The 26,807-nt window shown below is 39.6% G+C and overlaps 1 protein-coding gene across 1 annotated transcript in view; it reads right to left on the bottom strand.

Annotated features, from left to right (window-relative positions):
* Window positions 1-26,807, bottom strand: part of cdkal1 (CDK5 regulatory subunit associated protein 1-like 1) — a 219,117-nt gene that overhangs the window by 112,731 nt on the left and 79,579 nt on the right. The window contains exon 8 of the mRNA XM_054621799.1: window positions 10,898-11,001. Coding sequence (XP_054477774.1) covers window positions 10,898-11,001 — 104 coding nt within the window. The remainder of the gene's footprint in view (window positions 1-10,897; window positions 11,002-26,807) is intronic.

Below are 26,807 nucleotides of genomic sequence, written 5' to 3'. Positions count from 1 at the left end.
CTGTTGAGCAGCAAAGTTAATCAAATTACTTTTATTCAGTCTAAAAGTATATACTTTATACTTAATCTTGCATAGCTTTAATATATTTATATATAATATATATCTAAATTCACGTACAATTGTCGTGAGGGGGGGATTTGCTTTAGAGACCAAGAATTTTTTTTTGCTACCAGGCTGTAAACAGATTTATTCATTACTCTTAGAGCCAGGGTAAGGGCATCCGATGAACCACAGTTTTTCATTTTTTTCATTTTTCAGCATCAGAGGTTGCCGCTTGATGGAGAAGCGTTCTAATGATGGGTGTGAACTGACAAACTAGAGCTCTCCACTTGTGATCGGATCATCCAGAACGCATGTTAATGCTAGGTATGAAAAGGGCCTCTCTCTGTTACTTGTAATGTGTTATAGTGCGTTAGTTCACCAGCTCATTTGCGAAGTTCAGTGCTCATATTTTCTAATGTTACCATCAGGCTATGCTAACGCCTAATAACTTAATAAGCCATGACGAATGATGTCTACCCCATGTTGCTTATAAAAATGTTCTCTCTGTGTTTGACTAGTCCTGCAGGCAAATCTAAGTAATTAGGTAAAATTAATAAACGAATTAGTGTACAAATATTGGTTTGTGAATTTAAGGGCCTAAAGCCTTTAATAGTAGGACTGGCACACACACACATAGAATAATACGGTACTAAAATCATGGTTACGTTTTTTTCTACATATCATCAGATGGTATGTGCCTTCAGGAAATAACTGGGGTAAGAAATGTTTTCATGTATGAGCCTAAAAGTAGGTAATAGAGTCTCAACATCAGAAAGCAAAATTAGTCTGAGAAGGATTAGAAAAAAAGGTCAGTCAAAGACAAAAAGGAGACTGATAAGACAAAAAGGTGATTAAGTTAGAGAGATGTACACAGAAAGAGCTGGGGTTAGGAAAATGTAACTAAAATAAAAAGATGAGAGAATGTGTGGGAGATGGATTTGATTGAAAATGAGAGAAGATCAAAGACGGGGAAGCCGTAATGACAGAGGTAGAGAGAGCAGAGAGGGGAAAAGCACAACGATAAAACCGTCATGGGGAGTGAAGTGATGGAATGCATTCGGGCAGAAAAAACAGACAAACACCAGAGCAAAAGTGGAGCAGTTGCATAATGTTTTAGATTGAGCAGGGCCGAATAATCTCAATATCTGTTTGACTTCCCATTTCTCTCTGTCTGACTTCTCAAGGGGTTATCTTTTAGAAAACAAGGGGAAAAGCATACTCAATAAGGTTACATATTTTCTGTGTAGACTTTAAATAAAGATTAGAGTGCATATCGGGAATCATTCAAAATAATTTGAACAATGTACAACTGCTGTTTCTTTCTCATTCTCTTTCAGTGTCACTGCTCAGACTCATTCATTCTTCATTAGTCTCCCTCTTTTGATTCCTCTCTCTTTCACAGGTAATGAGCAGTGGTGATCACAACATTGATGTGAGGCTCAAGTTAATTACAGGTAGAATAACCAATTAATGGTGATGTGTATGTTAAGTGGGTGTACATGGGAAGTCTGTGTGGTGAAAAAGATAGGAGTCCAGTGCCTTAGAAAACAGAACAGAGAGAATGAGTTTGCTTTTAGCTAGTATGCCAGACTAATACAGGTACCAAATGTAAACGTCTTAAACTCCCTTTGAAACAAATGAACACATATGATTATAAATGTGTTTTTATCTGTTAACAGTACAAAGTGACTCAAAAGATAGGTTGTCTCTTCATTCATCTTCAATTGGTTCTAAAAAATATTTTAAAAACCTTGTTCTTTTATTTATTTTTTAAATAGGCATAATGTGAACTAAGAGTAGATCTTTACATTTGGTCTGCTCAAGGTTTGACAGGTACCTCTAATCAGCAACACATTTTAGGAATCTTGCATGACTGACTTTCTAGTCATTGTTGTATTTTTGGGGGGCATTTTTTAATACACCCTCACTGCTCTAATCAGTGTTTTTTTCCAGATGAAGTTAGCAGCTGTTTTCCTCAAAAAAGTGTTGCACGTTTCCTGCCCATCACCAAAACATCTGACAAACTAAGTAAGATATTTCCCTCAGGAGTTGGAGGAGATCAAAAAGGGAGCTAAAAAGAGAGTAATTAGAAAGGCAGGCCTCTGTCAACCTGAAAAAAATGTGCTAATGACACATACTGAATAGAAAGAGAAGACAAAAGCAATAAGTTGTGAGTATGTTTAATTCCATTACACACGCACTCAGAAAGTCATCATAATGTGCTAGTTTTATCATCTACCTCTTGCTGATCCAAATCAGTCGTTGCGGAAATCCACAGTACACAAAATATATGCCACATGGCAGAAACTTTAATCCCCGCAGGTATCTAAGCGGCATTTGTTTTGTGACGCTGCCAAAAAGCTGAAAGGGTTCAAACAAGGGACTGTGTAGATTAAACAGCCCAATTAATCTTTCCTCCTCCAGCCTCCCAACCTCCAAGTCTAGACTTCAAAGCAGACAAACTTGAAAACTTGAGCCACTTTAGTAGCTTTTTCCTTTTTTCCCCCAGTGTGTGTGTGTGTGTGTGTGTGTGTGTGTGTGTGTGTGTGTGTGTGTGTGTGTGTGTGTGTGTGTGTGTGTGTGTCCTGACTCATTGGGCCTTTTGGAAACAAGAAGAGTTACTGGTTATGAACCATTCAGGGCAGAGACCAAAGAACCTTATTTGTGTTCCTGGAGGATATGAAAATTACATGTGGGAAAAAAAACAACAACACTTAACTGAAATATTTTTGTAGCTCAGGAAAGTAACTCAGAGGAAATACTGCCCAGTGCAGGGACTCTGTATGATGTCAGTATCCTTGTTTTTTTAAGGTATTGAGTACTAAACTTTGAAATGTTAAGAGCAATCAAAGAAGCAGTGCAGAAAGATAAGATTTAGTATGACAGCAGAGCAGTAGTGTGCTTAACAACTTGGGAAAGATAACACACATACACAGTGGCGTTCTGAGAGGAAGAACCAAAAGCCAAATGTGAGTCAGAGGACTTACAGCAGTTAAACATTTTAACAGGCACAAGCCTGCTCTTGGTGTGTGTGTGTGAGAGAGAGAGAGAGAGAGAGAGAGACCGTGTGTAAAGCCATACAGACAATAACAAGGCCAGTGAGCGGAGCACATGGTCCCGGTGTGAATCTAAGTGTCCTACTGCCACCTATTGACTGAAGATGGAGCTGCTCTCCCCTCCCCCACACAGGCAGCAGGAAAATACAGTATACACATGGCCTTTATGTCAGAGAAAAGACCAAAAAAAACACAAAAAAGGGGGAAGAAGATGAAAAGATGTAATGAAAGGTAAGACAAGTGAGAAGAGGTTAAAACAAGTTGTTTAACAGAGAGAGAGACTGATATTATGACTTTTCCTTGTCTTTCTTTCAGTGCCCCCCAAAAAACTCTTTCAATTCTCAGTAATACATCATCTCTTGCTCAGGTCCAATTTTGCTATTCTTCAGCTGTTTTTATTCTCATTTCATACATCTTCATGCCATTATTTTCCCATAGTGCATTTGTGGCCTTTGCTTTCTTTCACTTTACTCCGGTGCTCTGAAAGTATCTACAAAACTACCGTTTGTACAGTGAGAAAACGCCTCACACAACAACAACATTACAGTTGCATGATTGTTCGTAGCACCACTAAACCCTATATTTCAAATATACATGTATAGAGTAATTATTCAGTATCTATTTTATAAAGCTCCCCTAAACTGGAGTTAAGACTGTGTATGGAGCTGTAGATTTATTAAAGGGCTATTACATATAAAGTAGCAAAGAGCACAGGGTAGTAAAATGGTGCATTAAACCAGCGGCACCATGGTCAAGACCACAGATGTTAGTTCACAGGCCAATAAACAGTAGTAAAACTCAATATATACTATACTTTTAGCAGTATAACATAATATAGAACATTTAGTACTACTAAGATATATAGAGCAATAGAGGGGAAACACTAAAGTAAAAAGTATGGTGTTTATCAAAGGCTTTAACATATTTTGATATTGTGGAGAGAGGAGAGGTGTGGACACAAGTTCACAGAGGACAGAGCAGATGGTGTCTGTTGGACTTACACAATCTCTCTCTCTCTCACACACACACACACACACACACACACACACACACACACACACACACACACACACTGGTGACATAATAGCAGCATGCCAGGTGTGCAGTTGGTGGCCTGCAGTCTGGCATTGACTGTGAGTTGTGAGTGTGTGTGTTTGTGTGTATCCCGTGCTCCCTTTGTGTGAAATGGGGCCCCCTATTCACTAGTCTCTGCTGCCAGCTTGGCACTAAATCACAGGGCAAGACGCTACATGCGCGCAAACACACACGCACACGTACGCACACGCACGCACACACACCCACCACCCTGTGTTGCCTTTTTGTCCAGCCAATGGAGACAATGAAAAGAGGTCAAACAAGAAGACAGAGGCAGAAAAGCAAGTGAAAGATGACGGTAGTTTATATGAACTTCAAGATAATGAGACAAAGAAAAAAATGTGATCACGGTAAAAGAACGGGCGCAAGAAAAAATGAAAATAACCGGTCTCTCCTTTCTTTAGTGCGTCAGTGTCTCTCGTCCCACCAGTGAGCTGACTCAAACCGAGAAATCAGGCACAAACACGTGGCAAAAGACAAAAAAACAAACACACACAAACAATATAATGGTCATGCATAATGAGTCATGGTAGGTGTTTTTGGAGATGGGTTGTCCAAACCTGAAGAGACTTGCTGAGGATACAGAGTGTCTGTGTGTGTGTGTGTGTGTGTGTGAACTTTAAATGCTTGTGTATCATCATCAGACCGTGTTGTGATCTTATTGGCTCTTTGGTGTTTATTTGGACCATTAAAATAATTAAATAACAATACACCTTTTTTAAAGCAGACATTTTCTTTCTACTACTTCGTTTCACATCAACAAAAACACAGGAAGAACAAATAACATTAACAATGGCTCAGTCCCAATACCACTGAGCCAGCATGCACAACACAGGGCCCCGACGCTGTGACACCCGAACTGAATGCAGACATGATCAACATTATTAATTACACCTGCGTTTTCAAGTCAAAGTGTCAACTGTGAAAAAAACTGAATTGACAACTAAGCTAAAAAAGGACTGTATGGATTGTATCATTTAGTAATAAACAACAGCGTGTCCATGGAGTCATTTGAGAAACGCTATGATCACAAAAACAAAATCTCCCAAAAACTTGAATTTTGTCACAATGGTTTGTTCTTAAAGTGAACTCATGCCATGTTGACAGAGTAACATATTTAAGTATTAAAGACTAACTAAAGACTAATACATATCTCCCGACTGATCTAAAGCTTTTTCAACATAAGTTTGCCAGCACAAGCCTGTCTTCTGTACAGACCATTTATTTGGATGTTTAACTAAATATATGACTTGATTGGAGGCTTGGAAGTTTGGGTTGTACAAATAGATAGAAAGTCCTTCAATGTTTAAGTGTTATGCTTTACCCACAGAGTCATAATGGAAATTGTGTGTCATGCTCATAGCAATACAATACACAGCAATGGTTAAACTAATTTAGTCAAGTAACGGAAGACTTGTTATCAGTTCGCTAGTGCTTGAACTGTGGTGTGTTTTTGTGTATTCGGGAGTGAAGATCTGTTTTGAGTTCATTGGCTACACAACTGCCAGATTATGAAAAACTGTTGCAGGAGTCTGAACTGTGCAGAAAAGCACACATGGAGAAACTTCTGTCTGTGTGAAAAATATCAGCATCTTCTCGGGCTGGAAGAAATTCAAAAATCCATTTTTAGCTTCTCCATGAGTGCTTTCCCAGATAATGAATTTGACTGCTTCCACACACAGGGAATTTAAGTTAGTGCTTGCATGCTCAGCTGTTTTCCACAAGGTCTCTCCAATAGATGGCACTTTGATGGTGGTGACTCAACTATGATCAATGTGCTCCTATCAATATTTCAGCTCTCTGCCTGTGTCTCTATTTCCACTCTTCTCGCAATCAATGAGAGACAAATTAGAGCTGATCTATCTTTTAATCATCTTACATTCATCTCTTTTACTTGAAAAAGTGCACATCACATAGGCACATTTGCATACAGATCTGCACCTATACGTTATGTCATCTGCAGAGAGACATGCCTGGTAATGTCAACAGTTACTAAACATGCACACCCTCGGATGCGATTTGAGCCTGTAAATCTTTGAAATGACACATTGTATTGCCCTACTCTGAATAATCCACAGCTTTTTCTCTGCTGCCGTGATGATCGACTGTCCTCAAAGGGTTCATTTACCTTGCTGGTAATCCAATTTATGGTGTAACTCAAATTCAGCCACTAAACTTTAACACCTAACCTGGAGGACCCACTTACCAGAAGAGGATCATTCTTGGCAAACTTTGGCAGCCTCATCAGTCCATGTGTCACCTATCTGCAGCAGCAGAGGTAAACAGGAGCTGACACCTGTCACAGATGTTGGAGCTAGCCAACAAGCTAGCCCACATATCTGTCTGTCTATCTGTGGCTGTCACATGTCATCGAGCTGTAACCAGAAAACTAAGCAGTGTCATTTCTGCTAATATCTGTGTTTGACACTGATGCCATCAGTCATGTGGAAATGAGGGGGAAAGCAGATGATATCTGTGAATATTAGTGGGTACATGTGCCTTCAATGTGGGATTGTATAATGAAAAAGGACTTGATACGATTTTTAAAAAAGGGATTATATTCCCAGTTCCATGTGCAAAAAAAAGAATCTCATGCTTGATATTATTATATATACACATTACATTTTCATAGGTTTTGCTTAGAATCTAGTACATCAAATGTTTTATTTTAAATGAGGGAGCAGAGCACCAGCTGTCAAGATCTATAAAAAAAGCAATACTGATGATACGAGGTTTCACTTGTGTGTTGTCATGATGCCAACACTCGCTAGGGCCCAAAAATCAAGCTGTGTCGAGACAGCTAAGACGCATGTTGCACAGTAATGAAGTGTGTCATGTGGGACTGATAGTGTGTCTGTATCTATGGAGCGTCATGTCCTGTTTTAGATAGGGCCATTTCAAAAACACCCAACTGACAGTTTAAAATGACAAGGCCACAGCCACAATGGGGGCTTGAGGACCACAACAAAAATAAAGTTCTCTCTCGTACACAGCCCGGGCACCTCGCTCTGTCTGACTGGCCCCTTGTATCCTGTCACCTTTCTCAGGAAGCCTCCATGTTTACAGGACAAGGCTTCTGCAGGTTCAAGAGGTTTTAGCCATTTTAAAGATACTTTGAATGCTGCTATGAATGTGAGAGGAGAAACCAGCTAATTACCAATCCAGAAAATGATTATTAGCGTATTATAGTAGTATAAAAGGGCAGTAAAGAAAGTGGCATTATTATGTTTTATGTAACACAAATGTTACAGTGAAAACAACATAATACTATAGTTAAGTCTGGTACTGCAGTGTTATGGCTGCTCTGTAATGGGCATCAGAAACTCATGAATCATGCACGGTTGGAATCATGTATATTTGAAACCAAATATTTGTCATAGCAAGTCCCCAGACAGACACACACCCATATTTAAGTATAGGCTTGGTCATTCAATTCAATTCAATTCAGTTTATTTTGTATAGCCCAGAATCACAAATTACAAATTTGCCTCAGAGGGCTTTACAATCTGAACACATGCGACATCCTCTGTCCTTCCCTCACATCGGCACAGGAAAAACTCCCCTAAAAAACCCCTTTAACAGGGAGAAAAAAGGAAGAAACCTCTGGGAGAACGACAGAGGAGGGATCCTTCTCCCAGGATGGACAGAATGCAATAGATGTCATGTGTACAGAATGAGCAGCATAACAGAGATACAACACATTCAATGCTTTTGGTAGAATTTACTTTTAGTTACTGTTATACTCACAATTTATTTATTTACAACACAGTTGTTGTGAAGCTTTTAAGAAGTGTAATCTGGAGATTACAGTCGCTAATAATGCAATGTTTATGTTTTATAGATATATTGTAACATTATGACAAAAAAGTTTAATAAAAATATAAAGTGAGGGGCCATGAAGTGAGAGATGACAGAAGTGGTAAGGGAAATGTATGAAGGCAGGAGATGTTTAAGTTTAGACGACTATAGAAAAGTGAGGAGGAGGAGAACTGTCACTGGTTTGTTGGCAAGACTGCTGGTGGTTGGATGGAAGTTGTTGACCTTCTACAACTGTACTCGACTCATGGAGACGATGATCTGCCATCTCCAGAATTACTCACCCAGAGGAATATGGTTAAATATTTCTCTACTTACGGCCGTTTCACACAAACCTAAGGATACACACTTCTGTGCCAACACACAGTCCAACCCAGTCAATCACATGTCTCTGCACATGAACCCCACACTCTCCACCCATACACACCCACAACCTTGTCATTTTCTATGACATCTCCAGCCTCCATTACCTGCATACATTAACAAACCTCTCTGATGTTAAAAATTATACATTCATACATTTGAATAATTCAGATTATTTTAAAAGCTGTGCACTCACTCACTCTCTTTTTTTCCAGATGGAAAGAGAGCTATTTACCTCAAATCGCATTTGAATAAATCCCATAAATCCTTTCAAAATTCCCCGGGATAAACCAATCAAATACCCCCAACAGTGACTGACTGGCCAATAAAAATTTGCATTCATACTTGCAGCCTTTTTTTTTTAATTCAAAAGACATCAAATAGCAAATCAAATTGCAGAGCCTATTTGTGAGGCTCAATTTGTTTGAGATAAGAAAAAGGGTGCTAATAGAGTGAGAGTGAGAGAGAAAAAGGGGCATTGCTGCAGAGCCATGATGTAATTCCAAACCTAACAAAAATAGTTGATGGAGTAAATAGCATGCCTTGTCTTCATAGATGTGGTAGATGATTCTATTTGTTCAACAAAAGAGGAATACATTAAATGTGACAGACAAAATATACATTAGATCGCCAAAGGGTATGGTCGCCCAAATATTCCTTGGATGAAACCTGCTTATCACACACAAGAGTATGTGTGTGTGTGTGTGTGTGTGTGTGTGTGTGTGTGTGTGTGTGTGTGTGTGTGTGTGTGTGTGTGTGTGTGTGTGTGTGTGTGTGTGTGTGTATGAGAAACAATTTAACATGCATGTGTTTGTATGTGTATCAGAATGAGTTTTTGTGAGTTGTTTGTGTGGTAGATTTAGAATACCCTTCAGATAACATAAAACGTGTAACATAGTTATGAATATTATATTCAATATCTGCCAATAAACCCCCCATAATGTTACACACTGTCCCTTTAAAAGGTTTAGTAAATTAACAATTGTTTTGAATGTATCTATCATAGAGAGCAAAAGAAAGATACTGAAACCTCATCTCTCTCTTTACCCATCTACATGTCACTGTCTTATTCCAACTGTCTGTAAATCATGACAGGCGGTAACCTCCAGCTTCCTCTTTCTCTGTTTTGAAAACAACAACTAACCGTCTCTGACATTCATGTTTCCTGCGTTTTAACGGATTACACACGCACACACAAACACACACCCTTCATATCTGAGCTCGAAACTGAAGTTCCTGCTTTGTGTTCTACAACTACGGTTAACCAATGTCAAGTCTATCACAAGTTGTACCATGAACATAAAAATTGTTTTGAATTTGGTAACTAGGGTTTAAAAATAAATGTATTCATGATTATTGTCTGTGGTTGTCATGGAGGCTGGACCTGGATTTAACCCAAATGTTCAGGTTACAAGACAGTAATAGAGGCACACAACGTAGTCACACAAAGCAGGCTTACCAAAATAACAGTATGCCCCGCAACTTTTCTTAAACAAGTGTAAAGGGCAGGTGTATCTGCACCCGGTACTGTCATCCACAGCTAACGTGTGCACACACACAAGCACCAAGGTTCAAGCAGCTGGTGAGTTTGCCCTTGACTGCCCACCCCAGGCACTGCAGTGGCATGGATGCAGCTGTTTTAAAGAGTCCTGAATGGGATTTAAAAAGCCATGTCCTTGTCAAGGGTATGTTCTTGTTTTTCATTACCAAGATATAAACTGAGTCTGTTCAGACTGACAATAGCTATGCTTAAAAAAAGTTGGTCTTTGGTATTACTCAAGCACAATCAAACATCACACAACTGCTTGTGTATTGATCAAATATAGAAGCATTCATTCCAGGTGGAATACATAATATCAAGAAGCATTCTGATTAGATTTTGTTCCAAAAGTGATTTGTATTCCGTCTCAGTCTGAGATGTAAGAATGTCATTGCCAATGACTGCTTCATCGTAATTGGATCTAAAGTACTTATTTTTGTATTATTTCAGTGCATGTTTATACAGATTAAACAGATTTTAGATTCAACACCAGACAAATAACTTTTAAAATTATATAAATATATAAGACTTAAAAAGTGTCATTGATGGATAATATGCTGTTTATAATAAATGCTCTGGAAATGAGATTTGTCTGAATAATGTGTAGACTTGACCTTGACTGACCCGCCTAAGGCATGGCCTGCTGTGCGATTTTAGGATTCTGGGAGTCTACTCTTAAGGAACAGATGTCAGGGCACAGCTGGTCATCTGGCATCATCTCTCCAAGATCCTCATCATCCTTTATCAACACATTTAATTGTCCAATAGCAGCACTTCCCGTTCCACAGCAAATACATCAATCAATCAGATTATCGATCCGTATATTCTGATATTCAATGGCCCTTTTTGTCGTTTAAGTATCTTTTTGAAAGAAGACTTTAAAAGGATCATTAACCGATGCCCATAATTCAAACTCATGTTGTGTTCGTGCCATGCTGTGTGTTTGTCTGTGAGTGAGCATGTGTGAGAGAGATAATGTACTCACCCTGGAAAGACTGCCTGGCTCTCTCCACTAGCTCCTCGATTGGATAGCTGGCTAGGTCTCCTCTGGCATGCTTAGTCTTACAGTATGTACATGCATTCAGACACCTAGACACACAGGAAAAGACAAACAGAGAGATGATGAGACACAGGGAAAGCGATGGATGCAGAGCGCAGAATTAAATACATATATAGAGTATATATACAGACCATTCCAGTCATTAACAATATTTTCACTTGAATCAACTGAACTGAACAGTAGAAATAGGAGGGATTGAGGAAAAATGGTGAGTACACTGATGGATAGAACAAACAATTTAATGTTTTAATTCAATCTATTCATGCATTCTTTCCCAATAGAGCAGACGCTGGAGAAGAAAGCAGGGAGTCAAAATTGTCCTTTCTCTCCTAAACTGTTTATAAGGACTCCAGCTAGCTCCAAAATAACAGTGGACAGCTGTCTCCTAGACCGATGCAAGCAGTGGAAAGATTAGACTCAATACACTGTTTTGTTTTACTGAAAGTAGTGAAGCTTAATTCAAATTGACCGTGGAAGGCAGGGAGTATGACTATTAAGCAGAAAATTTAAGACAGAAAAAAATGTATCCGAAAAAAAGGAGAAATACTGCCTTAGACCAGATCCAGAAGCACGGCATGGTATAGACTCTAGGGGAGTCTTTGTTCGGGATGAAAGGGGCTTTTATTAAAGAGTTGTCTGTATATCAGTACCGAAAAGAATAAGGAGGGCCACTGTTAAAAGTGATTTTTGTATTTACTCCATCAGGGTTTTATTTCTGACCTGCAATTTGTCATACTGGGTTAAAAATATACACTGTTGTCACCACAGTAGTTTCTTTTCTTTTCTTACTATTTCACTGTTGGCTCTAGTTTGTTGCAGGAACATGCTGGTGGGTGAACACGAGTTAAACACTATAAATTTGTTAAATGTGTGTTTATGGGGATCAAAATACTAAAAGAAAAAACAAGGCAAACCCACTTTCTCATTTATGTATTTATATATGTATATATAAATATTTAATATTAAAAATATATAAAAAAATTAAATTATGTTTTCTCCATCTGCAATGTGTATTAGTTTGGTGCGAAAATAGTGGCACTTGGCACCTATACCTTCTAGAATTTTTTTTTGTATAACCCAGTTAAGGTCTAAATGGAGCAAGGCCTGCATAGAGTAAACCAGCAGTGATGTAAAAACAAACATCCCATAAGTAAAAAACAGCATGTCAAGGGGTGTTTTCACTAAAAGCCCCATAATAACCAAACTGCGACTAATATTGGACAACAGTCCATCTACTCATAAAGAAAACAACATGACCTTCTTTTATCACGTCACTAATAATGCAAGCTTTTGACACAGAATCAAAACGCTCCAGTTTCTTGTTAATAAAAGTGTAACAATGTTCAAATTGGTTCGTTGTGGAATTTACACACTAAAGTGCCATGACTAAAATGTCTTGCTAATGATTAAGCAGAATGCTGTGATGTAAGGCCAAGTGGAAGGATGAGACTATGAAATTAGACAGTTGTAGTAAACAAGTGTTAAGCCTGTATCTGTCCCCGCCAGACTCATGGAGAAATATCACAGAGTCCTCAGAAGTTCAGCCCAAACTGGACAGCAACACAGAACTTGGGGCTAGGGTAATGAAGTAGTTGAGAGGCTATCAGTGTATCCTCATCGTTTCCGCTACTCACTAAATAAAGTCTTGAAGCCGCTCTTGGAAGAAAATTAAAACAAAAACCAGACAAACACCGCCCACGGCCGACCGACCAGCCTGACCTGCTGGACCAACTGCCACCAAAACAGGAGTCATCTGCCCCATGAGGAGAGGGAGGCCAGGATGGAAGTCAAACGAAGTAGGACCTAAGGTTATCCAAACACACCGTCTGCTCCAGGCTAATGTCCGGTCGCAAGGAAAATTGCGGCTAACACAGCAACGGGAGTTCGGTGACTGTTGTGCCCACATCGTTACAGAAACCTGGCTCTATTGTGGCATCCCGGGTGAAGCTGCATTTGAGGATGGACAGCAGGACAGAGCGCAGTACTCTGGTGGGATGAGAGGAGGCAGACTTTGTGTTTACATCCATGATGCTTGGTGCTCAAACAAAGTCCAAGTTGATGGACAATGTTTCCCTGATGTCGAATTTTTAATGTTAGGATGTCAGCCGTATTATTTGCCCAGAGAATTGTTTTGTTGCTGCCGTAAAAATTCCTCCTTGCAGCACAAGAATTAACTTCTGTTTTTGCGGTGTTGCATCATCACAATACATAATCTTTGACTCCAAAATGTATTTTTTTTAGAGGAAAGGTTACTTGAGACAACTTTTCTACTATCGGTTTACATTCAGATTCTACGGTGCACATTCACACCAGGGCGATGCTTAATCTAACCACTGTCCGCTACTGGGAGCAACTGAGTAGATTGATTACCAGGAACACAACCAAGCAGCATTGCAAGAACGTCTAAGGACGTTTCAACAATCAAAAACAAATACAATATCTTTATTATCATTTTGAAAAACGACCTAAATACCAGCAGCATTTTTATATGTTTAACTTAGAATAGAGCCATCTATCCATCTGTCCATCCGTATCGCCCTCAAAGGGTATTGCTTATCGGAGTTGAGGGCACTAAAGATGGCAGCTAGGTCAGAGGACCTAGCTGTGGAGAAAACACAGACAGATGGGGCCCTGCATGTGCGCGCAAACACACACACATACACCACCAGGGGGTCCATCCATCTTAATGTGATCAGGCCCAGCTGAGTGGATCACACCAACATTAATCTCAAGAGACAGTCAGTGGCCTGCTTGTGTGTGTTGTGTGTGTGTGTGTGTGTGTGTGTGTGTGTGTGTGTGTGTGTGTGTGTGTGTGTGTGTGTGTGTGTGTGTGTGTTCACGTGCCTGTGCGAGTGTGCTGCTGCTGAGCATTTGTCCAGTTTCACAACAATGCATTAGCAGTTTTGACCTCACCATCAGCCTAAACAGACGGCGACATATAGTCAGCACCCTCAGACTGACAGTGACTGAAGGAGAGGAGCGGTGTCCCTCTGGCACGCACGCTCTTTGCTGTGTATTCAAGTTGTGCTGAGCTTCAGTTACTCAATTCTGAATTGCTTAACTTTTGATCTTCCTGAATACAAGGGAAGAGAAAGAACAGTTTGTCATTGCTGTTCAATTATATTTAAGTCCACCCAGCAACAAGGAGGTTTAAAAAGAGCAGCTGCAATGACACAGTGATTCCACATTAATGTTACGTTTATTAAAATATAGCCGGTTATGACAAAAACACCTAAAACCCACCATGAAGGAGCAATACTTCTAGAATTTAAACAAAACAGTCCTCCTTATCAAGCCTCCATCCTTTCCCTCCTTTGTTTATGTCCTCTCTGCCTTCTGTTTCGTCCCAGTTAATTAAACCACAGAGGTAGCTGTTGTACCTGACAACAGTGTAGTTCATCAATGTGTTACAATGAGAGAGGCCACCTCCCTAGTGTGTGTGTGTGTGTGTGTGTGTTTGTGCGTGTGTTTGTGCGTGTGCATGTGTGTATAAGAGCGAGAGACTATTGTGTGGTAGCAGCCTTGAAAAGGTAACAAAGAAAGGAAAGCCCTGAGGTTCCTCAATACATTTGTAAACCTCCCTTAGCATACACGCATACACACGCATACACACACACACACACACATACACGCACACAAAAATACAGTATAGGTTCCCTTTGGAGCGGCTCCCTTGTGCTGCATCAGACAGACCGTTGGAGAGTTGACGTAGAAAATGTTTTCTCAATGATAAGCATTTAGGCTCTACACGTTAATTAGAAAACTGCTCTATGCATAAACAAATTGGGCCATGTGAGTATTTACGTGAATATGTGTGTGTTCACGGGGGTTCGTATTGTGCAGGCTTAAAGATGTAATTATGACAACAAAGCTCAAACTGTGAGGGGAAGTCTGAGCACTTTGCAAATTGTAAAGTAAGATTATTCATTGCACTTATTGTTGAGACTGGGAGAGGGGTGGGGTGGGTTTATGAGCAAACAACATCTTAAAACTGTTATTATGCGAGCGAACAAAGCCTCAAGCTGGTAAGTTTTCTGTTTGTGTAATCTCAAAGTCAAAGTGGAGTTTGCAAAATAATGTGGAGTCAAGGAACAAAGAGTGCTGACACAATGGAGTAAAGACCTATTAGGAGCAATGAATAGAGGGTGATTAGTTATTCAGAGAAAGGTGGACAGCTAACCCCTATTTACCCTTGATATACAGTAAGAGATCTCTAGAATAAAACTTTGCATTCACACCAATGATCATGTGTTACTCGGATAAAGACAATATGCATCACATTTTATTAGGGTCTCTAATTTTAGACCATAAACACAATAGGGGATAAAAACTAAAATTATGATGCTTAAAGCTTGTTGTTGAGCTTGGCCTTCTTTGCATCATTTTTATACAAAGAGATGGAATCAGAGCAAAAATGTTATAGATACGGTCAAACCTGCCTTTTGTAAATGTAAGCAGATGAGAATATTAATGTTGGCGATATGGGACATCACCATGTACACAAATCTATGCGAACATGTCAGCTTGTGGGGCCATTAACGGATTAATCCCTCTAGATTCCCAAATTGGGCAAATGACAGACTTCTTATCTTATCCTCCCAAGTAAAACTCACCGCTGTAATTTCACACACAAAGCAACAACACATTCCGTGGCTGTTTTGAAATGACTGTAGGACACTGAGGACAAACCAAATGGCAAATATTATGTTAAGATTTTTAGGGGTTAACTGTATTTGTGAAAGTTTTTCAGTGGCTTTTTAGAAATGGCTCACTGACTGCTAGGAAGTTGATTCAGACTACAGAAAAAAAACAAGTTTACTTGAGTGTCACGACCCTTTTACAGTCAAGAGTTTGAGTTGAGAAACAGTGACAATGCCATTGAATTGTTGGCTGACCTGCAAATATGCAGCTCTGGTCAGACTGAGAAATAAATAAACACAAAGTTCACACATTATATTGGGTTTTTTGGGCCTTTGTGTGTGTATTAGATGTGTGCTTGTGTGTGTGCATGTTTCTTTTCATCTGTGAATAGACCAGTGTGTGTGTGAGTGTGTGTCCTAATGCAGCTGGGGCCTGTTCCTCTCAGTGTTCAATCCAGCCTGTGTGACCCCTTGAATTCTGTTATTTAGTCGAGTTCCCAGTGCTGCACACTGAAACAGCTTTGTCTGTGTGTGTGTGTGTGTGTGTGTGTGTGTGTGTGTGTGTGTGTGTGTGTGTGTGTGTGTGTGTGTGTGTGTGTGTGTGTGTGTGTGTGTGTGTGTGTGTGTGTGACTGTGTGTGTATGTGTGCGTTTTATAAAATGGGTCACATGCTGATTTTCTGTAACTACTACAGCAGCCTCGCTTGGTGTTTTGACTAGAGAGAGACAGCACGTGCATGTGTGTGTGAAACCATAAGTCCATGTCTATTGTGAGTTTTTTCCCAACTTCTTGTTTTGTCTATAGACAGACCTCGAGACAGTGTTTGTACTAGATCAGTCAGCCCATTGTAGCTGGACAAGAATGGTATGATGTTTGTTTATTATGAACCACTTACATACTGATAAAGTTAAGTGGTACAAGATCTTTAGTTAGACTTGGAGGCTTGCCGATTGCCTGCTTAGCCAGCTGATTATCCCACATGTTGCCTGCCTGCCTTATGGACTCACTGTGTAACTGAATTATGAAATCACCTGTTGTTGTTGTTGTTGTTGTCAACCAGTCTGAATGACAAACTGACTTTACTGATGCATAGATTACTAATTAACTGTAACCTGCTAGCAGTGACTTAACAAGCGACTGAATGACCCACTGGTTTGACTGGTGAATGACCCACTGGTTTGACTGGTGAATGACCCACTGGTTTGACTGGTGAATGAAGCACTGGCCAAGTAGGTGAGTGACTAACTTAAAAAGGATATCTGCAGGTATTACATAAGTTATTGAATGCTTAATAAGACCTTATACATTCTACTTAAGGATCTATTTTTGGTGTTTCACAGATCTGTAAAATCTCTTTTACCCAACACACCTTCTTCACAGGGTTGATCGAACACATGCTTCTACACATGATGAGCCGAGTGGCAAGCTGTTGCGTTGGTTTCACTAACCTGTGCCAGAGAGCAGGAAAGCCCCACTGTCAAGATTTTGATATGATTTCATGGTGGTGTTTTACAGTGCTGGGAACATCACAGTGGAGCACTTAGGCTAGGCATGAAATCAGAGCAGCAGACTCACCAAAGGTAGAACTAACACATGGTTCTGTGTTTTCTGTCTCTGCACAGGCAAATAATGGCACACAATGATGATGTAGCCTGATTGAATGAAGCATAGTGAAGTTCGCTTCAGTATGGCCCTGCCGAGCATTATCACAGAAAAGAACAAATGTCCGCTGATATCTGTGGGTCATTAAACATAACAACGGTTACTTTGAGAAGGGTTACAGCCCCTCCTCACATGTCTAGAGGGTCTGTTTCCTGATAAAATCCAATGAGCCGGCAACAATACAACAAAAAATGTGTCATTGTCAAAATAATGTGACTGAACTGCATATGGACACACACCCCTATAGACATAAGGACACGCTTTAATGTTTCAGTCACAGACATAAAGCCTCATCTCCATGTTGATGTTTCTGTCCTGACGACTACCTCGTGGAAGGAAACATGTAGGAAACTGATTTGTGCAAATAGTCTGTAAGACGATCATAGTGCGTGTGTGTGTGTGTGTGTGTGTGTGTGTGTGTGTGTGTGTGTGTGTGTGTGTGTGTGTGTGTGTGTGTGTGTGTGTGTGTGTAAACTGTGTTAGCTTGTGACACACTGGGGCTAATTCAGTTACTCAGGGGTTCTGTCGTGTAATGCCTTGTAATGACACGCAATCTCATTTTCTCCAAGGAGACACATCAATCTTTTGGATTTACTGTGGGGAACAAAGTCTCTCCTGGTGAGTGAGTAGGAAGAACATTGGATGGAGAGCATGCATGTTTGTGTGCGTGTGTGTGGAATGTATTGGTGTGTTAAGCAGTGGGGAAGAGGGAAATGGAATAATATGTTCAGACCAGTGGAGCTGAAAACTACCCATACATTGGTTTGATAAACAGCAGGAAAGGCCACCATGGTACACAGCTAGAAGAGGCGTGAGTTTGTGTGTGTGTGTGTGTGTGTGTGTGTGTGTGTGTGTGTGTGTGTGTGTGTGTGTGTGTGTGTGTGAGTGAGTGAGTGAGTGGGAGCATGCCTGCATCATGTGTGTGTCGAGAACAAAGTAGAAAAAGAAAAATTGGAATTCCTTTGTGGAGGTGTGTGTGTGTGTGTTTGGATGTGTGCTAAAGTGCTATATCAAAAAGGGATTGTGTGTATATTGTGCATCCATGCATTCCCACAATACTACACACATATGTACGTGATTAGAAACCCTTGTGTAAACACCCATCACTCCTCTGTAACTCTGAAGCACATCAGCACATTTTCTCCCTCTTTTGTCGCTGCTTCACACGATGCATTTTCACTTGTTCTCCTCAGGAAGAAAAACAATACAGAAAAGAAGAGATGAGATCATTGACCAATGATCAACAAAATAGAAACGCAGTCAAGTAGAGCGTGTAAAGTGGCTTGTGTATTTGCTTTTAAGATGAGGGAGAGATATGGACAGATTATCTGCAGGGAACATCCCACGAACTCCAGTGGTGGTGATATCAAAGTCTGAAACGGAGTCTAGTTGGAGCAGACATGCCTGCTTCCATTTGTGGGTGAAGTGTTTGTGTTAAACGCATGTGTCTCTGTGTCACTCTTTGGCTACTCCTTATCATAGGCCTTATTCACTTCCACACTGTAATTGCCGGAGAAATTCAAATTACAAAAGAGCACATAGGCCTGATTCAATTAGCTTGGAACTCAGCTAATGACTTCCCAGCTCCACCCGTTCCTCCCCGTTTCTCTCTGTACCACATTCCCCTTTCGCTTTCAAGGTACTTTGCCTCCCATATTCTTATAGTGACTCTACTATTCTTCAGTGATTGTCTGTGCTGTGTCTTTTTTTACCATGTGAAGGCCTCTGTCATCAGAAACACAATGTCCTGTGTTCGACTGATTTCCAAACAGAAATTGTTGTGGAGGGGTCTAAGACAAGAATACAGCAGCGGAGGAAGCTCTGAGCAGTTCTTATTGGGACTGAGTAAGTGGAGCTTGACTATCAGGCGCTGAAGAGTACCATCTATGTGCTGAAAAACATGAAAGAGAGTATGATAAACGTCAATTCAATTAAAAAGTGTTCAATTGAACAATGTTTATAGTAAAGTTAACTGGATGCTACAGTTAAGAAATACAGAAAAAGGTTGTGGTATCTTAAAGACATGTTTTAAGTCCTTTCAGGAGGAGCTGATGTTTGCATCACTTATTAAAAAGACAAAGAAAAATATGTATTTTTTTCCTGCTGCAAATTGAAGGTTTTCAGAAAGATGTGTGTACTGTGTCCGTCTTATATTGTCTTCCAGCTGTGTAAGGTTGTGTACTAGCTACTTTTTAGAGCCCGGCCAATACGTAATACTTGGGGCCAATGCAGATTCAAATATTAGGGAGTAAAAAAAAAAATGGTATATATTGCACACACATATCTGTCCGGTCCGAATATCTCAACAAATCATGGACAAGCTCAGATGATAAAACTATCATCTGAGCTAACTACGAAGCTAACGACTAAACACACAGAGGGAGTGCACCTTTACTGCTCTGATAGACATTACAACAACATATATCTTTACAGAGCAAATAGTTGTTTGCTGCTGTATAAATAATATCAATCTCGTATTTTGCACCTTTACTATTCACTGTTTTCATATCTGCGCAAATTCTTTTTTTGGGTTACCTCATAGGAGCCATGAGCTTAAAATCATCTTATTTTGAAGCAGTCATTGTTTAAAGTGCAGATTAATGTGAAAGAAACAGAGTTTAATAGAGGGGTAAAGAATCTATTTGACCACTCCAACATTAGGTATAAAAGCTGTGGTGTGACTCTGAACTTGTTGTCACACTCAGTTAAGGAAAGCAAAAAAACATGGCCAAAAACACACAGCTTTGTTTTCTCAACTCCTCTTCTATTATTCTGGCTGACCCAGGAACATTATTGCTGCAAGAAAAAAAAAAGACTTAAAATCAATGAAATAGCTAATATCTGTCTGCATTCTGCTTTCCTTCTTAAGAATCTGGACATTAATTGTTGCCATGCAATATTACTTCGGGACACATCTGGTCAGGAACAGTACTTAAACAATACTTTTGTATTAACTTCTTCTTTAAGGTTGTAAGTCTAGCTCTGACGTGTAGGACATTGTGGCTGTTTTTGTGGCTTCAGCTAAAACTTTAGCCATGCCTCATCAGAGGCCTTTTGTTTTTCCTTTCCATTTAGACGCCTGTGACCCAAATTTAACTACTCTCTCAGCTGGCTGAACATAATACCTTGGTCACAATGGTTAAAACACATCCATGTAAAGGTCAGCTGCGAGGTTGATAAGAGCTATTCTTCCACTGTGTGGATGGAGAAGTTGTGGCAGCCAGACACAAATTACAGGAAACAAGCAGCTTACACAAACGTATTCAAGTAATGCTAACACACAAGCACGCACACACTTTTAAATTGGTATCAGCTTTGTTAGATAGTGTGTGTGTGCATGTGTGCTTATTTTTCTACGGTGATTATTAGTGCTTATAGAAATCAAGGATTTGTCGGGGATAAGGGTCTGTGAGAAATGAGCCACTAGCCTGTTCAAATCCTCTTTGATTGTATCCCGCCACAGAAATGAATAGAATACAACACAAAAAAAGAATATGATTGGAGATTAATACTATGTAGCTAGAGTAAAGCATGCAAACATTCATGTTTAAAAAGGTATTAAATATATTTTTCAAAACCCTAACAAGGGCATGGTGAAATATTCAACGTGGCTTTATGGCCAGATTAAATTAGCTTTCCGTTAAGCAGATAAATATGTTACTATAAGTGTCAGAGGGTGAAAATAAGGGAAAATAGAAAATTGAATAGAGGTAGCTGTAAAAAAGGGAAGAGGATAAGAAACCGTATGGGCTCCAAGGTTATCTTTTATTCTCCATAGATAAGTGAGGCCAATAACTCAAACAGTAAGAAATGTCCACTCTCCCGTAACAAAAAACAAGAATATTTGAAGTTATGTATTAAATCCTTCAATGGTTGCTTTTATTCAAGAGATGACTGCATCTGTATTTGTCGACCTGTCCTTAGTTTAAACCCTGAAAGCATTTGAAGGAGAATGAGGTGGTTGGATGAGGGAACCGTTAACCCAAAAGAAGCAAATACTTTCACAGTATTATAAAATGGCTTCAATAATATAAGAAACTGTCATTATTGTGTAATATTTACATAGGATTTAAACAGCAGCACACGCCTCCATATCATTAATTCAACTTCTGTATATCTATAGGGAAGTGGAAGCTGCCAGCGCAGCAATCAAACATCAAGGCAGCAGTCAGCCTGCCAGCAATGATTCACTTGTGTTAGAGAGAGCTCTCAAACCACTGGAGGCCTGCTTCCACTGCCTATTCCCTCTGTCATCCTGTCTACCTTCCTGCCTGCCTGGAGGATACGAACGATAAAGTCAGTTATTGGTTTGGGGTTGGAGCGAAGGATCATTAGCACCTGACTTTTAGCGCATTGCAATAACAATAACAGAGATTATGACTGCCAAAAATTAAACTAAATAGAGAACAGGGAAGAGACAGATAATGAAATGAAATGAGCTGTTACTGTGGAACAAAGGGCTTTTTTTTATGCCGGAGGCCTAATGGCAATGGTTCACACAAACAGACACAGCAACAAATACACACACACATACACACACAAGTTTAATGAACCATTCTGACTGAGTGGCTGTAAATTCCTTGTTTATGACACTGAAGCGTCACGATTTAACTTGTTCACAAAGGGGCTTTTACTGTCGCTGACAACACACACACACACACCCATACAGATATACAGAGAGCAAGAGGGAACCGTTAGTGTAGCCTGGGGCAAAACACACACACACACACACACAAATACACAAATACACGCACCAGCTTCCCTAAAGTATCAGGGGTGCTAAAACTGGGACACAAAACAGAGCATTAGAAGACAGTGAAGTATTTTTCCAGTCTGAGGCTGTATGAAAGATGAACTCTGCCCTCGGGGCTTATCAGTTTGCATAAAGAAGCTATGGAGGAGACCACGTAAGAAACAAAACTAAATGCTGGCGAATGGAACGCAAGCCAATTAAAGAGCCAAACATCAGCTGGAGTCAACATCATGAGCAATAGTAGGGTGGAGTATAAAGGAAATAGGTCTGATTCAATGGCATGTTGGTAAACCCCAACAGTGCGAGCATGTATTTCCAGTATTTATTTCCTTTATTCTTCTCACTCATCAAGTACCATTCCTTCCGCTGCCTCACGTCTCTCGGCCGACATTTCAATATCAACGTACACTACCTGTGGAAAAGATTTGTGTTGTTTTGTTGCAAATCCAAACTTTGCTGGTTTAGAGCAGCGGTCTCCAACCTTTCTGCAACACAGACCTGTTTAATGTCAACTTCGTTCAAAATCATTGATAGAAGCTTTGAATGTAAAAAATGACATTCGGTACATCCTTACTGGCTCGATCTGATCCACTTTGTAATGGTTGGAAAGACTATGTGTGGAGTGATTATGAGACTGATGACTATATTTGCATAGTGTGTGTTTGTTGTGGGCATGATGGTGGTGGTTTTAAGATGAACATTTATCAAAGGCTGTTAAAATCAGTCATAAAAGTAGATAACAGCCTAAAAACATTGGCATTAATATAACATATATTTGATTTCAGTGCCATTTGTGTCACTTCGTCTTAAGAAGCCAGTTAACTTTCCTGATATTCAAGGTCCCTGGGAGGATGGAGTTATTATGCTAATATATCTATTCATGGTAATGCAAATAAAAGGCCAGTTAAACTATTATTCAAAAATATTCGAGACAGAACAACAAATGATTGTGTTCAAATTGATCACATTTCATTAAATAAAAATTGTTACATATTCTAAGAGAACTGCATGGAAAGAAGGCAGCACACAAACACATCGGCTTCCAAATTTCATCCATAGATTCAGAGTGCACTTTAAAATGAAATTTGCAACATCTGCAATAAAACATCATTCAACATTTGTCCTTTGCTTCCATAATATCTTTTTATACTCATTTTGACAACATATTACTGTGCTGAAACCAAATTGTTCATTAGATTAAAGCAATACAATTGGTGCAATACAATTGGTGCTTTTGGACTGAACCTTGAAAGAAACAATCAGGGCTTTTGCTCATTAATGAATCAAGTAAAGACTACTCAAAAAAAACTGTGCTAACGGCCCAAGAGAAACCTGACAATATACTTTTAATACAAAGCCAGAGGGCATTTGAACACTAGCTGGACTATGTTCAAATTATTTTCTGATGGGAATAAAATTAACTGCGTGAGGGGAAAAAAGCCAATCTAATTTGGTCCAAATTAAATTATTATGCAACTTAATGAAACTAATATTGTGAATCAATTTGAACATGGAATTACATTTTCATAGGTGGTCCCAGGTGAAACCAGGCTGTTGTGTGGATTTGCCCTAATAAAGGGTATGATACAATGGGTTCATCTGTCAGACAGACTAAAATCACTCTGTGTCATTTGAAATGAACAAATTGATTTTTTTCAAGAATAGGAATGTTAGGATGACCAGTGTTTATAGATAAAAAGTCAAAGTGGGTAAAGGTTTTAGTGTTTTGCTCTCTGGGGTATCTAGTAGACCTATACAATTTCCACCAGTAATTTGACCAAGAGGGTTATTGTGACTCATTTTTTCGCCCTGCTTCCCAAGATCCCACATCCCAAATGCTCTAGTGGCTGCTGAGCTGAGGGGCAGAGTCGCATTCAACAATTTATTATCTGCAGGTATCAAAAAGCCAAATATTAATTTCACTTATTTTGAATGCTTTTCTGCTTTTCAGTGTGGCTCTACTAGACTGGATATCACTGAAATCTGAAACATGACTGCTGATGATTGACTTCACCACCAGACATAGTAATACTGAAACAACAATAACAGTATCCAGCCATGCTAGCACTCTGTGAGGTTGTACTCGAGTTAAATGCTCACATCAGCATGCTACTACTTCAATGATTAAGCTGTATACCATTTACCATGCTGTGTCATTATATAGGAAGAAATAAACAAGTATCTATTAACTGTATTTAAGATACGTTAATATCTTATGCCCTGAAATTATTTGAGATTCAAAGGTTTGTAAGGACCTGCAGATAACCCGTGGAGGCACTCCAGTCTACAGCATGACATCAACTTTACATTTGGTTGGAAAACAGGGATGCATCCCACATGTTCAAGCACAAAGACAAACTGGGAACAAACTAGAGACATTAAAGGCACACACACACACACACACACTACAAAGTAAGAGTTTTGAATCCTCTCTTCTGGCGCAGAGGCAGTTTGGAGAACAACTGCGACTGATGTTGTGCATGTGTCTGTGTGTCAAACAAAGATCTCTCTGTTCCTTCTGCTGACAAATGTCACCAATGATGTCACCACTACCTCAGAGGAATATTTAAAAACAGAACACATAAAGAGCACAGACTCTTTATTTTCCTTAATACACAAACACGCATGTCAAATTCATGACATCATGATTGACCCCCTGTCACAAAAGCACACATTAAGCTTGGATTGGATTGGAACACCAGTGTTATTTCCAAGAGATTTGTCAATAGCCGATTCACCCAGTAATCATATACGTGTAATCCCCCAGCCTCCAAAAAGAATTCCAGTTTAAAGAGTAGAAACAGAGGGATATATTTGTAGCCAGCCTTAACCTTTTGAAAAACAACAGCGAGTTCATTTGGAGCAGATGCTCGACCCCCTGCTGGAGGGAGGCTGGCAAGGGAGTGATTTCTGCGCACACAGAAAAACTGCACACATACAGGCTGGAGGGCTCACAAAAGCGCACATACACATGGTCACACAGGCAGGTCCACAAGCACAAAAAGCAAGAAATACAGATACTCAAACCGTAGTTGTCATAATGACCAAGACAGAGTGAGAAGAGGAACCGAGAGGGATTGAGATCCATTTAGCAGCAATTAGCTAAATGACACACAGAGGCTGTGTGTTGTGCATCTGTTGTAGCTATTCATAACAACAACACCAGAAATAAACCAATCATGTAACATGGGCGCCAATTTTAGGCAATGGTTTACAGGGGAGTAGTGAATGAAAATTGGCACTCTGGCAGTTGTAGCAAAAGGTTCCATTTTCTTTGGGTCACAAAGCTCCCATTATGCCTTTTAAACATGCCAAATTTGGTGCTGACCAGAAGTGCCATTATGGCTGAACCAGTAGGATTTATCGTTTTCCTCGGCGTATTAGATTTAGGGCAGTCTAAGAAGCTTTAGTCACTGAGCTCACAAACATCGGGGGCAACATCTTTAGGAAAGCCCTCACAGGAAATTTGAATTGATGCGTCTTTGAATTAAGGCTGGGAATATAAAGTACGTGTTTAGATAATAATACAGACAAAATAAAAGGTGGTTACTAGATTTTTACTTATGATGGACGTCCATGATTGTTTGCATTCTTTCCATGTTTTTCAAGACAAAGGTCCCACTTTAACAAGAGAAAAAATGTAAATATATACATTTATTTATACAATGTGAAGTTTGCTGGTGTTATCACCATGTAGCATCACAATGTATCCACTGCATCCCTATCATACCCAGAATAATCATAAAAATCCCTACTGTGGCCACAAAGCAGTAAAAATAAACAATAAGTGAGGACAGTCACTGTCACAGCCTTCTTGTTGATGGATGATTATGTTTATCTGGACAAGAATGTAGCTGCAATTAGCCCAGAAGGAAGTTTCAGTAGAATGTTGAAACCCCCTCACTGACATCCAACAAATGTACTTACGACACCCTCATGTTGAGAGATGGATAATTAGTAACAGCTTAAGCTTGTTTCATTGACCGCTAGTTTAAAAAGCTGAAGGATTGACAAAGTTAGTGAGAGAACATTTAAACCACATATCACTACTGTCATAGTACACTAGTTTGGTTTTTACACGTTATTTACTTATTCGCTTTGTGACGCTCAGGCCATCAGTGTACAGATATTGAAGACGTGCAGGAGGATGATTGATGGATTGTCATCCGTGGATGCCCAGCACAGTGGAATTAGTTTGTCGTAACCATTTTTAACTAGCCCTCTGAGAATACAGCACAGGGGTTAGTAGAGGCACACAGACCTGTAAACAACATTAAATTAGCCCATAAAATGTGGGTGTTGGTGTGGATGTCCTTGCATCTACACACATGAAAGTGATTAAGTCCATCTACCTAGCGATCCATCCTTCCATAGTATTCATCTACAATATACACATCTATTTATCCATCTACATGATAAAATCTGCTCTCCTGGAATTACTGTTAATGGAAAAAATAACCAAACTGGACACAACAGAAGCATTCTTAAACAAACTCACTGCCAGTGGCATAGCAGGCAAATCAACAAAGAATGGTAAGAAGAAAAAAAACAACATCACAGCTATGATCAAAAAATGTGACAAAGAAAGAAGGTCTATCTATGTATCTGCGAGTGTTTTTTTGTTTTTTACTTGTTTAATAGGTCAAATTGAAGCTGAGACAAAAGGCTAAACACCTGTTTCTATTACATTGAAGACCAGATAGCATAATATGTACGTGCACATGCAAACCGCCTACTACACACACACACACCGAACACACACACACACTGCAAAGCCATG

Source organism: Anoplopoma fimbria, chromosome 20, assembly GCF_027596085.1.
Source record: "Anoplopoma fimbria isolate UVic2021 breed Golden Eagle Sablefish chromosome 20, Afim_UVic_2022, whole genome shotgun sequence".
Taxonomy (NCBI): domain Eukaryota; kingdom Metazoa; phylum Chordata; class Actinopteri; order Perciformes; family Anoplopomatidae; genus Anoplopoma; species Anoplopoma fimbria.
This window is presented reverse-complemented; position numbering and strand designations above follow the sequence as displayed.